The sequence below is a fragment of the Sciurus carolinensis genome, chromosome 1 (assembly GCF_902686445.1).
Source record: "Sciurus carolinensis chromosome 1, mSciCar1.2, whole genome shotgun sequence".
NCBI lineage: Eukaryota > Metazoa > Chordata > Mammalia > Rodentia > Sciuridae > Sciurus > Sciurus carolinensis.
The window spans coordinates 9,671,869-9,685,661 of record NC_062213.1 but is presented as its reverse complement, the minus strand read 5'-3'; the positions used below and the strand labels follow the sequence as shown (position 1 = coordinate 9,685,661).

Here is a 13,793-nt window from a genome sequence, read left to right as displayed (position 1 = left end):
TCCTTCTATAGATAAACAAGAGCCGGAGAGGTGATGGGGTTATATCCCAGTCCCAGAGCCACTAAGTGGCCCTCCGGACTCACATCCTGTCACCTGTACTCTCTTCCATTTTTTTCAGCAGCATCCACTTCAACCAGAGCTTTACTGAGGACCTGCCGTGGCTAAGTCTACTTATTAGCTGTGTGACGTTTGGTCAGTCATCTAACCTCTCTGAGCCCCCTCAATTATACCTCAGACGAGCAATAATACCTATCCCACAGAGCTGCTAGAAAGGTTCAGGGGACAGGACCTGTACAATGTTCAGTCTAAGGCTTTTATCTGTCACATATGTGTGTGCCTGCACGCATGTGCCTCTAGTTACCTGGAAGCCTCTAGTTACCAAAGCTATTAATCTAAAACTAGGCTTTCAATCTGATCCTGTCTCTACCACTTATTGCTGTTTGCATCTGAGCAAGTTCCCCTACCTCATGGAATGGGCCTTGGTGCCTCTTTCTTGCAGGGCGAATACTCAAGGTAACGCCTGTTAAACCTGGCACCCCATAGATGTTCGATATTTGGTAGCTAGGGCTATTTTCCTTTTAGGAAAAACTGATAGGAAAACTAATAAGTAAAGAAGGCTAAAGAGGCAGTGATGTTCCTCCTTTGTAACTTCTCCCAACTTTGGAAAACAAAGCTGTAAATTCTAGACTTGAGACATTTTGTTCAGCTCTGCGTGTGCATTTTAGAGACTTTGGTGGATGCCAGGGGTCTTGGCCGGTCCAGGTTCACATACTATCTTTTCAGTTGACAGCATGATAGGTCTTCTGGAATTAACAAACCCAGGGAAATACTGAGTGACTGGATTCTTGAATTGGGTTCCCAGGCCTGGCTCTGTCCTGTGTGATTGACACGCTTACTTTCCAGTGTAGGAAGTATCATTTTTTGAAACCGACCGTCCAGCCAGGTGGCATATTAGGGCTGACTCTGTGCTTCCTCTTCAGTCTCAGTTCAATAAACACTTGCCTAATGCCTTCTCTGCAACAAACTCTCCTCCACAACCTGAGCTGGATCAGCCTGCCTTGCGGATAGGCACTGCCTGCTGGAGACGGTGCCGTGGAGGAGGGTGATGGGCAGGAAGGAATAGGGCACAAAGATGCACAGCACGCACGGATCAGCAGAGTAAGTCCAGAACACAGCACGGGCAGGGAGTCACGGTACAGCGCGAAGGCAGCAGAACCTTCTGAAGGGTGATGTTTGAACCAAGAACTGCGACGTGAGGAGGTTTGGTCCTAGTGTCGAAATGAGCAGCAAGTCATCTCAAAAGGATTGTCAAAAGCCAACACCCTGGGCTGGGGATATAGCTCAGTTAGTAGAGTGCTTGCCTCGCGCACACACAAGGCCCTGGGTTCTAATCCCCAGCCCCACAAAACAAACAACAACAACAACAAGAAAAAAATCACCCTGCGGTGGGAAGTGGTGCAGTATGTTTATGAATAAAGAAGGTCAAGGACTGAAGAACAAGAGCGTGTTGGAAATATGGGGGAAAGAGAGGGTCTCCTAGCTCACATAGGAGTTTGTAAATCCTAGCAGGCAGAGGCCACATTTTATCTGAATATGATGGGAAGTCATTGAAAATTTTTAAAAAGATGTTTGGAGATGGGTCAGGACTGTGTTATTTAAAGTAAACCTGGGAACTCATTTTAAAGGCTTGCATAACAGATCCTTTTGCAAAACACAGCCGTTTGCAAAGCGTGTAATTGCTTCCTGATTGATTCATAGGCAGCATCTGAACTCTTGCACATTGGTTTGCTCACTTGCAGCCCTTCATTCCTCAGTGATTTAGCAATGCCTCAACTTCTGAAAAGAAAAACGAAGGCGTCTGGGAAGCAGGATTTTCATGCCCCTGCCCCTGGTTTTCTTGGGAGGATGGTTCTACAGAAGGACCCGCTACGAGGAGGGAGTGAGGTCAGCAGAGCTCCTCTTGCTGGAGGAGCAACCTGGGCGGAAGTCCATGCACCCGCAGACGCTGCATCAGCCTGGCAGACAACTGGCCGGTCTGGGCCCCTCCCGGTCAAGCCTCTCTCTCCCGCCATCCTCAGCGGGACAGTCAAAAATTCTGTCACGCAAAACCCTATGTTCCTTCTGTCAAGGAAGATTTCTCTCGGCTGGAGGGGAACCCAGGCTCAGCCCTCCTTCCTGTGGAGGCCACTGTCCCGTGCTCTTTCGGGGGACATCACCTGGGTCATCTGTTTCCTGAGGAACCCAAACATGGTGTGGGTCATGGCTCCTGAGCCAGATGTGGAGCTCATGTCAGGAACTTGCGCAATGGAGAAGTTCTGAAATGCGGCGGCTTCCAGGCTGCTAGGATGCAGGCTCAGTCCCCGACCGTCCCCAGCAGCACCAGCAAGACACAGGACAAGCCCAAGGTGAGGTTGGGCATTGTGAGGAAAGAGCCTGTGTCTGTCTCCTGGACAGTGGCAGCCTGGCCTTCAGCCCAGGTCACTCCACTAATTGTTGTAAAAGGCACACGACTTTGCACTCGGTGCCTGAGGTGTCCCCAGCCCCTATAGGATGGGATCTCCAATTCTTCTGGCCTTGCAGGACCTGAAACCTTCAGGAGCAAGCCGTCTCCAGTGGCCGCACACCTTGGACTTCCCATTGGAGAAATTCCAGTTTCACTAGCATAATGCCCTCATCAGCAGACCTGAGGCCAGAGTGCTCAGGTTCATCTCCTGGCTGACCTCATGCCCCCGTGAGCCCCCCTGTGATCGCCAAGTGCAGCATCGCTGCCCAAAAGCTCGTGTGCCCTTCCTCCACCCGCTGACACTGCTCTGCACCAAGGAGCACGCGCACCACCCCCCTCCAACCGTGCCAAGCTCCTGTCCACTCCCTGCCTGAAGAGAGTAGCGTCCTGTCTCTCCTCTATGGTGCTTGTAAGTGGTTCTGTCACCTGATGGCACCTGTCCATCATGCACATTACTTTATGTTTGAAACCGTTGGCTCACCTGCATTTCCTGCTCCCCTCCTGAGTTCCTCGAGGAAGGGCCCCTGCTCACCCTCCCAGGCCCAGCATCCATCAGGCAGGACACAGCGCACATTCGGCCAGCGTGGGCCAGGATGTCTCAGCCCTGACATCCTTGTCCCGCCGTGTCTCTCCTGCTGTTCATCCTCAGTGAACGGCACTCCTGCCCTGGAACTGGAACAAGAAACACGCATGCACAAAATTGTGCCCAGAGTGGTGTGGCTGGTTGGTTCTTCCCACACTCGGGCCCAATGTGACTTTACCAACATCGCCAGCATTAATTCCCCCTGAGGTGACAATTTATAGTTTCCAGAGGGGTTTCCTTCACCCTGTATCTAAGAGCATCTAGTTATTCACGTGGAAGGCTGAGCAGGGGTCAGAGCCACTTCGGTAGGAAAACCCGGGGCCGAGAGCCGTGGTGGAGCGGGGTTTGAGCTGATCTTGCAGGAAGCAGCTCTCAGCCCACCTCTGCTGCTGCCACAGCGAGAAGACCAGTGTGGCTTCCAGCTCAGCACAGGTAGCTGTCAGAGCAGGGAACGTCTTGACCCCTGAATCCAACCACAGTAAACAGCACCTGGAAGCTAAATGCCACCAGGCCGGCCATGTGCCTGTCCAGCCACCCCTGGGTTGGGCATAGGATTCGGCAGCAACCGAAGAGAGCATGAAGAAGCCATGCCCACAGCACAAGCTGCGGCCCAAGCTCAGGAGCTTCTCCCTTATCTCCCCAGGCACGTCCCCCTGTCCCCTCTGCAGACACTGACTCCAGACGCCCTCTTCTTTCTCCAGAAGCCTTGGGACTCTCACCGGGGTTGGCTCTCTGATCCCGTGTTCCCTCCTCCATGCCTCCCACTCTGAGCCCCTCCTCCAGATGTCTGTCTTCAACTGCTTCAAATAGCTCCAGATCCTAACAGAGGTCAGCCCTGCTGAGGAAAAAGCTCAAGTCCTCATACAAGCAGGCTCTTGGATCACCTACCAGGTGGCTGGAGGGCCAGGCCTCCTCCAGAAGCACTGTTTACTGACCCTTCGAGGCCACAGGCGGTGTGGGCCACAGCCAGCTAGCACCAGGGCCCAAGGCCCAGCTGTGATCCTCTCCGCCCCACTCCATGTTCTGTGAAGTCACTGTGGGGGTCTGACATCCTCCACAGCAGCAGGATTTACACCACGGAAATTGGAAAAGGCCAAGAGCGGAAACGCCCTCCCCAAGGCCAGTGGCTAACCCTTCCTAGCTCACGGCGGGCACAGCGCATGGCAGCCAGGAGCTTCTCTGAAGAAGGGTGCATGCAGGCAGCTTCCTGACGACTGAGGGAGACCCTCAGGCATGGCCTCCTGGCTGAAGCCCCGTGGTGGACCCCGGGGAATGACCTCACCATTGTGATTTCAGGCACCTCAGGGAAGGACAAGGGAAGCAGCCCATGAGCCAGAAACCACCACCAATTGGAAATGTGTCCCTCAAGGCCTCAGGCAAGCCTGAGGGTGTCACCAGTCTCAGACGAGGCCCAGGGCGGCTGGGTGTCCTGTGCAGACGCAAAGGGACAAGGTGAAGATGAAGGCGGAGGCCGGGCTCTGGCTCAGGACTGCGTCTGCTCCCAGGCCACTTGGCACACAGCGTTCTTTGGAAGAAACACTAGAAAAGGCAAAGCTGCTGTGGTGGGCAGGACGCTGTCCCCAAGATGTCCCTGTCCTGAACCCTGATACCTTGTCAAGTCGACATGCTGCCTCACAGGGCAAAGGGACTCTGCGGGTCTGGGGAAGGGTCAGGGCCATGAGAGGACAGATTTCCTCTGTAGCCCTATCTGTGGCTGAGTCCTTAAAGGCAGAGAGGTGGGAGAGAGGGCCTCATGGTCTGAGGAGGGAGGAGGCCTGGGCAGCCTCTAGAGCTGGGAACGGCCTTCCCAATACAGTCTGCTGGACAGCGGGGACGTGCACCCTCCCCCACGAGCCACCCAAGCCTGCTGTAAACCCTAAGGAGCAGTAAAGACCCTCCCACCATCCCCGGGGGCTGGGGAAATGTAGCCTGTGGCCTTGGTGACGTGAGCCCAAGGAGACCCATGCTGGACCTCTGCGGTCTGGGAACCGTGAGGTAGCTCTTGTGGAACACTGTCCGGTCACATCCTAGAAGGGTCTCTGCAGGAGCCACTGCCCTCCTTCCACCCTGCCAGCCAAGCGCAGCCAGGAAGGGGAGAGGAGCGGCGGGTCCTCACTGACCCTCAGGCTCTCCCTGGACAGACTGGGAGTCTGGCGCGGGCCTGGGAGGTCCCTGCTTGAACCCTGGCTCTCCATGTCACGTCACTTTAGGTGCAGGAGACCCGGGCCGTCGCCTGGAGAGCATGTGGGTGGAGCACCGAGTCACCGGCTGGTACTGAAGGTTGGGGGACTTGAGTGTCAGAAGCCCAGGGCGGAGCCCGGCATCCTGGGTGCTGAGCAGAGGGCGGCTCTCAGCAAACTCAGAGAACGCTGGTTCCCAGAGCTGGGGCAGTGGAAATGGGAGGCCGTGGTCAGGCAAGACGCCTCCAGTAGGCAGGAGAGGAGAGAGAAGTCTGGTCGCTGTGTTCGTCTTATTTTTTAGATTTTTGAGATCGATTGTGAAGTGCGCTGAACATAGCTGATAATTTCAAAATACCAGTGAGTCAATTTCTAATGATCTTATCACAACAAGTTCAAAAAGTTAAGTTCTTAATATTTAGCTAATTATCCACATTGGTTCAAGAATCCTAAAAGGGCTGGGATGGGCTCGGTGGTGGAGCACCTGTGTAGCCTGCGTGAGGCCCTGGGTCCACCCCAGACCCACGCACCCCAAAGCTCAGCACCATTTATATAAACACATGCAAGCATGCCAATATATAATAAAATTAATTAACTAAAAACAAATGATAAAGACCCCAAGTAGAGCGGGCAGCTTTGGGGTCACAGGATCCTCCAAAATTTCTGTGACGTTGGCCGTTTCCTCTGTCCTCTGAGAGCTTCAGTGTCCTTGACATTGGTCACCTGCGGGAGTTGCAGGGACACTGCAGTGCTGGCTGTGCCTGTGTCTGACCCCCTGTGTGTCTTAGGGCTCAGTTGCTCCGCTGCTGCCTTCCAGGCTGGTGCCCAGAGCCCTAGGAGTGACAGGGACCTTGAAGACTCTGCTGCACGGACAGCTGCCAGGTGCGGCAGCTCATTTGAGTTGGCGAGGAAACTGAGTCACAGAGAAGCCAAAGCGCTCTCACAAAGTGATGCCCGCGGTGGGTCCCCGGGCTGAGGCTCAGCCGAGTGTCGGTTCGTGTTGTTCTAAGCCTCGGCCAGGCACCTGTCACTGGGCCACGGTGCTGGCGGTGGTGGTGGGGAAACGGGCTGGAGCCCACAGAAGCCCAGCCAAGGCCGGTGTCAGGCCCTGGTGTTAAGGAAGGACCCTGCACCTGTGCTGTCACAGGGGTCCCAGCCCAAGTGGGCAGGGGCAACAGAAAGGTGGCCTCTTGACTGGAAATGCTCCCCTTCAAAGCCCGGGCAAGGGTCCCCTTTTCCCAGCAGCCTGGTGATGGTGTGAGCCACACTGAGCCACTGCTGGGTGCAGGCTGACCTGAGAAAGCAGTTCACTTCTGGTGTGACTTTTCTCCATGAGGGTCCCTTTATCCCATAAAGGGATACCCGCCCTGACCCAGCCCTCACCCAGCACCCCTGTCCAGGGCCGTCTCCCCGTCCCCCACCATGAGACCCTCATGACCGTGTGTGCCCCTCAGAGACCAGCCCCTTCCTTAACGGCATGTGGGGTGTGGGAGAAGGAATGGAGACACACCCCTCGTCAGTTCCCGCCGGCTACAGCGTCTTAGGCTGATTTCCACAGCAACCCTGTGGAGCAGGTATTTATGTCGCCTTCACAGGCAGGAAGCAGAGAATCGGGGCCTAGTAACTTGCCGAAGTTTGAGGAGCCCAGACTGAGGAGCGCTGGCCCCGGGCCCTCAGTCACATCGTGCCTCCTGGAAACCACCGCTCTGACCCACTCTGCTGTCCAACTACTAGGGGTTTCTGGGCAAGTCAAGAAGTCTCTCTAGACTGCACAATTAGAGGTGCCTCTTGAGATAACCGGGGCCGACTCCGAGGTTGAAGGACATGGTCGCACACTAGACCAGCAGCTGCCTTTGGTTTTTTGTCCTTTACAGGTTTCCTTTTTCCAGTGTGGGGTACTGAGACTCTTTTTTCCTAGCATGGGACAGGGTCTTTCCCAGGCTGGCACCCAACTTTTGATCCTCCAGCCTCTGTCTCCACGGTAGCTGGGGCTACAAGTATGCACATCAGCCTGGCCGACCACCAACTTGTTCCGACAGCAACCGAAAATTTAGGGGTTTCTCAAACCACCCTCAGGGTCAGTACCTCACTGGAAGGACTGATGAAGTTCCCTGCAAGTGGCAGTACCTGTGGTAGTGATCTGTTAGTGGACAAGGACTCGGGCTAAGGTGAGCCAGAGGAGGACAGGTGCAGTGCAGGCCCAGGGGTTCCAGACCGGAAGCCCCACTGCCCTCCCACCATGCATCGGGACCTGCTCCTTCCTCTGCACTGACGTGAGCCTGCACACACGAGTAGCCATACAGGGGGCCCACCACATTGGGTGTTTGTTTTTTATTGGGGCACCATTATGGTGGCGTGATCAATTGGTTGCCCAACTGGCTCATCTGTTACAGGCTGAGCAACATCATGTGACACAAAGCTCCCCCTGAAATCACGACTTGGTGTCTCTGGCTTGGTCATACCCACCCCAAGACTGTCCTATATGGCCACATGGCCCCTAGCATCCAGTGTGACCAGCCTCTCCCCTCAACAGAGCACCCCATCAGGCAAGGCTTACTCCCAGAGCCCAAGGGCAAGGCCAGAGCTGACTTGGGGCCAAGCTAAGCACTTTACCATGAAACTGTAAATCCCTCCCAGATTTCCCTCTTTAACACCCTCCCAGTTTCACTGCTCAGACCTAGGTACACAGGCTTTCCTGTGTCACCCTGACTTGGCCCATGCAAACTTTGAACTGGCTTCCAGATCCTCACCCCATTTGCTGGCTGCTTACGAGAGATCCAGTTAAGTGACACACGTTTATTGAGCAATTATTACATGCCCGGTGCTAGGATGGGCTTCAGAGACAAATGCCAACCTTGACATGGGAAGAAGAACTTGAGCAGAGGAGGGGCTCCAAGTGCAGACTATTTTCATCCCAGTGATCCGTGAATGGATGAGCAAATAGTAAATGATAACAGAAGTGTCCTGGTAGCACGTGGTCAAATGGGCATTCTCTAGGGGAGGTGCTCACAGGCATTGTTCCTCAGCACTGGTGAATACCAGGAGCACCTGAGTCTGGATCTGCCCCAGGGGAGCCAAGGGTAAGGGCCCAATCTGGTCTCAGCGAGGCTGAGCTCCGAGCAGGAATCCTAAACAAAGTGGAAAGGCCCCTGCCGGGGAGAATGGTGGCCTGGGCTCGTCTGATTTCTCCAGTGGCTCACCCCTCCCTGAAGGCTCATCTCTTCCTTCCCTGCTCGCTTAGCCTGGAGTTGCTGGTGGACCTGCAGCATGCCTTTGGCCTTCCCTTCTACCCAGGCCTCCAGGGGCAGTTTTCCCTGGAGGAGAGAAGTCTGTCACTGAGGATCATGCAGTACGTTTCCAACTTCATCAGATCCGGGTAAGTGGACCTTGTCCTGAACTCTACCATCATGCGTCCCTTGCCCCTCCATCAGAAGGTGGGCTCACCCCTTCCTCCCTAGACAGGCTTTCTGGCCTCCGGTCTTCCTGCCTTGGTCCCTTCAATAGTACAAACTACCTTTGCTTAGAATACTCTGCATGAAGACAGCTCCAGTTACAGCCCTCTCTTGTTCAGTCACATTTGATGGCTGTAGATCAGGGTTTCGCAGCCTCAGCACTAGTCACACTTGGGATAAATCTGTGGGTGTCCCATGGGTTGCAGAGTGACTGACAGCATCCCTGGCCTCCACCATGTAATGCCGGCTACACTCGCCTGCCTTCTGCTCATGAGGTCAAAATGTCTCAGATGTTACCCGATGTCCCCTTGGGGGCCAGAGCACTGGGAGGAGAACTGCTCTGCCCCTGGGTAGGCAGGGGTTGGGTGCCAGGACCTTAGGGTGTCAGCTGAAGTGACTCCAGGCCCTGCTGGCTCTGCCCCTGGCCCTTGCTTCCAGCTGCCTCTGGTCCAGCTGCCTCTGGCTCCCTCTCCCTGCCGTGTGACCTGCACTTCCTCCTCCTGAGGGTTTCTCTATTTCCCTTCATCTTCTACGACCTGTGGTGGATCCCCTAGGACTGTGCTAGATCCTCAAGAAAGGCAAACAAGCAAAATCATCCTGGCCCTGCTGCAGGCTCTGGCAGCCTGAAACCGTGAAACCAAGCTCGCTCCACCACAGGACGGAAGAAGGCTTGGCACAGTTGCTCTGGAGGTTGAGCAGGAAAAGACGTTTCTCCTAAGAGGGTTTTAGATAATGTTTCCCCAAAGCAGTGACTTTGACACTGTTCCTGGAAGGAAGAGCAGAACATTCAGATGAGCAAGGCATCCTGGAGAGCAGGCTGGCTGGAGCGCAGCCGCGGTACCTATGAGCACCTTGCATGGTGGGGGCTAGAGGTGGGACATGTGGGGAGAGGGCCTGGCCAGCAGGTCTGGGATGGAGCCCAGGGCTCAGCAGTGTGACATCCTTTTCCTGGAGAAGTCGAAGGGGGGTTGGCAAGGTGGCAAGCAGGCTCCCTGGTTCTGGGCTCAGCCTCCTGCCCAGATCTTGGACAAACATGGGCATTCCAGAGACTGGCCACAGTGTCCGGATCAAAGAGCATCATGGTAGAAAGGACACGGAGGCCTCCTGACCACTCAGAAAGACAGGAGGGCAACACTGGGTCCTGAGTAATGCCACTGGGTGGGGAGCCCACGTCTTTCTTCACAGGAAAGGCCTGAGTGAGGCGAGCTCAGAAGACCTTTGTCCCTGATGTTCTGCAGCACCTGGTGCATGTCAGAGCCCAGGAGCCAGATTGGGCAGGTCACACCTGGTGGCAAAGATGCATGAGCTTGACGGACCAAGCTTAGGTCGGAAGTGACCCCAGGTGATAGCAGCAAAGGCAGTTTTCCCTCACACACAGAGATGCCTTTCTCTCCTCCACCAGAAACCCCAATTACCCACACGAGTTCTCACGGAGAGCACCTGAGTTTGCAGCCCCCTGGCCTGACTTTGTGCCCGGAGCTGGAGGAGAGAGCTACAAGGAGTTCAGCGCTCTGCTCCCCAATCGTCAGGGCCTGAAACAGACTGACTGCTCCTTCTGGTCCAAGTACATCCGCACCCTGAAGGCCTCTGCAGGTAGCTATGTCAGCATGGGGGTTGAGCTCCTGGCCCGCCAGCTGCAAGCCTGGGGCTGCTGGAGGCTGATGGCACAGCCCCTCCCGTGAGCTGCCCCCTGTCTAGGGAATCCTTTTGCCAAGACCCTCCTGTTGTGATGGGGCTGGAAGGGGAAGCTAGAGAGACCCAAAGAGAAGCACTGTGCGACTGAGGCTGAGAAGTGGCTGGGAAGGTGGAAAGAGGACCAGCATCTGACTTCCAGTCAGAAACACTGTGTGGGGAGAAAAGGAAAGATCCCAAAGCTCATCCTCACAGTCCTCACAGGACTGGGTAGGGAATCTCAGAGGCAGTTCTAGCTAGGGTGAAAGCACCATACCTACCTCTTCCTGTTGTGGAATTATTAAGGAGAGAAAATGAATCACAACAAAGGCATGAGGATATAGAAATAAGCATGATGCCCTTAAGAATCTTCTACAAGAGAGAGATTGGAATGACTTAACCCAATCTTTGCCCTTCAGCTCTCCTGGCACCATGTTGGAAGGCTGCACCAGGGCTGGTGGGAGCCCAAGGAGAGAGGACTCACCTTTCCCTGGAGGGTCTGCAGAGGCCCCCTGGGGAGGTGACATTTTGGCTTAGAAATTCAGAATGACAGTTCTTCAGGCAGGGAGGGATGTGAGTAAGTGGAGTATCAAATAGAAAAGCGACCTTGTCCAGCACAATTCACATCCCAACTCTGCTTTTAGCTTCCAAGGCCAGACTCTGGCTCTGGTGGACAAGTACCATCATACCCTTAGCACATCCCTACAGCTGGGAGATGAGTCTGGTGTCCCAATCACCAGAAATGTGGGGCATACATAAAGAATGATAAAATTATGGCATTTGCAGGCAAATGGATGAAATTGGAGACTATCATGCTAAGTGAGATAAGCCAATCTCAAAAAACTAAAGGACGAATGATCTCGCTGATAAGTGGATGATGACACATAATGGGGGGTGGGAGGGGTTAGTGTTAGGGTTAGAGTTAGGGTTAGGGAGGGGGGCAAGAATGGAGGAAGGAAGGACTGTATAGAGGGAAAAGAGGGGTGGGAGGGGTGGGGGGGAAGGGAAAAAATAACAGAATGAATCAAACAACATTACCCTATGTAAATTTATGATTACACAAATGGTATGCCTTTACGCCATGTACAGAGAAATAACATGATATATCCCATTTGTTTACAATAAAAAAAAAGAAAAAGAAAAAATTTAAAAAAATAAAATGTCTACTCTGTGCACTGTACCATAGGAAGTAAAAAAAAAAAAAAAAAAATGTGGGGCATAGTTGGGAATGTCCATTGGAGACTGTGGCATCTTTGAGCCAACAGGAAAAGGACTATGGAGAAGCCCTGATCTGACCTGGACCAATCTGCCCTGCCCTTCTGTTTCAGATGGAGCCAGGGATGAGCAGCTGACAGGGAGTAAAGAGGAGCTGACAGCTGGGTCTGAGCAGAAAGAAGACCTCCTGGGTCCCCCAGAGCCAGGCCCTAAGAGCTACAGCAAGTGACCAGCCCCCGAGACACCCACCCACCCTGAATCCCCACCCCAGACTGCCCACCATGCTCCCTTGTTCTCTATAATAAGCCACTTGCTTTCAATAAAGTGTCTACATGCAGCGAAGCATCGATGACTGACTTGTGATTTCAAGGAAATTGTTGGAGAACTCTGTACCACGTCTTAATAAACTTTCTGGTACTTGGATTCCAACTGCTGAGTTTTTCAACAAATATTTATGGAGCATCCAGTGTACCGCAGGCCTGGTACTGAGTGCTGGGGAAGAAAGAACACTGCATCTCCAGGTAAAGAGAAAATCAGGGAAATAGAAGACAGTGACACAGAAAATAGGGATCTATTGAGGGCAGCCCCCACCCCCACCCAGTGATGTGGTCCCACCTGAATAATAGGAAAAATTTATTCAAGAAGGTTCTAGAATGGAGGTAGGAGACCAACTCCAGCAGCAGCAACCATGGGCTCTGAGTCAAGGCAGTGAGGGTGGAGATGGGGGAGGGAGCAGAAGCAAGGACCTAGTAAGAAGCAGAGCCAGCTGGACTTGGTTGCACATGAGAGGGAGTAGGTATAGGAAATAGCGCTTCTACAGTTTTGGGTCCTAGATAAGCAACTGATTAACTGATGTTCTCATTCACTTTCCTAAGGGATTCATATGTGCAAACAAATCTTCTGTTTAAAACTTTCTTACCCACCTATTTTCCTCCTGCCCCCACACACACCCCAAGTAAGAGCAGGTGGAACCAGTTATCAGTCTCTCATTTACATGGCACATCATGAAATGTGTTCACACCCATCATCTCAGTTGAGTTCAAACCAAATTTGATGGTGATTTGTAGGTAGGTGGGGCTCAGGAAGGCTCGGGTGTGCTAAATTCACACCTCGAATTTGAGAGGACCAGAGTCCAACTCAGGACTCCAGGTGAAGTGAGTATGCCCTCTGGAAACAACAAAGGGGGTTCCTCCACCAACACCATGGTGGGGACTTTGAAGTCAAGCACTGATGTGGGACTATACTAGCCAGGTGCTTGGGTGACCTGCAGTGCTCCCTTTGACCCAGTGGTCCCATCTTAGGCCATTCATTAGGCTCACCTAGGAACTTTTACAAATCCTAATGCCCTGGCCATACCCCAGAGTAGTAAGGTCCTAATCCCCAGGTGCTGGAGTGTCAATGCACAGTCAAGAATAGACAACACCCTTCCCGTCTCTGGACTTTAGTTTCCTCACCTGTAGAATGGAGTCAGTAAGTTTTCTGGGTGAGCAGCACTTACCAAAGTATAAGATGGAAGTAATTTTATTTTTTCCCACCATTCTGCATTTGTGGCAGAAAGAATTATGTGCCTCCCCAGTCCCCACCCCCAAGCCGTATCTATCCCAACACCCAGAACCTGTGACTAACTAGAGCTACATGGCAAGGGAAATTAAGGTGGGAGATGGGGTTACAGTTGCTAATCAGCTGAGCTTACCTTACCCAGAAGTACTCAGGTGAATCCAAAGTGATCGAAAGTGCATTAGAGAGGCAGAAGAGAGGATCAGAGACAAGACAGCATGAGAAGAACTTGGCCTGCTGTTGCTGATTTTGAAGATGGAGGGAGTGTGCCATGGTCCCAGGAATCTGATCAGCTTCTAGAGGTTGGAAAAGGCAAGGAAATGGACTCCCTGCTAGAATCTGCAGAAAGGAACACGCCCCACTAACCACCTGATTTTATCACATTTGAGATTCATCTTAGATGTCTCACCTGTAGAGCTATAGCACAATACTACATGCTGTATTAAATCTGTGTGTGGTACTTTGTACAGCAACCACAGGAAACTAATACATTAATGATGTACCTCTTTGGATGGATATCCTATTCTGTCCTTGGATCAAACCTCAGGCATAGCTTGTTTTTCTGATAATTAAAAAAAAAAAAAATACTCCAGTGTAATAGAAGCCCCCCAAATTTATCAGCGCCAGTCTTGAAA

At 53.0% G+C, this 13,793-nt stretch overlaps 1 protein-coding gene across 1 annotated transcript in view; it reads left to right on the top strand.

Moving 5' to 3' along the window:
- The window catches only part of Tg (thyroglobulin), a 222,849-nt gene extending 210,999 nt beyond the window's left edge, over window positions 1-11,850 (top strand). Inside the window, 3 exon segments of the mRNA XM_047522972.1 lie at window positions 8,505-8,639; window positions 10,118-10,308; window positions 11,715-11,850. Of these exon segments, the coding sequence (XP_047378928.1) occupies window positions 8,505-8,639; window positions 10,118-10,308; window positions 11,715-11,830 (442 nt within the window). The 3' untranslated portion in view covers window positions 11,831-11,850.
- Window positions 11,851-13,793: the final 1,943 nt, after the last annotated feature.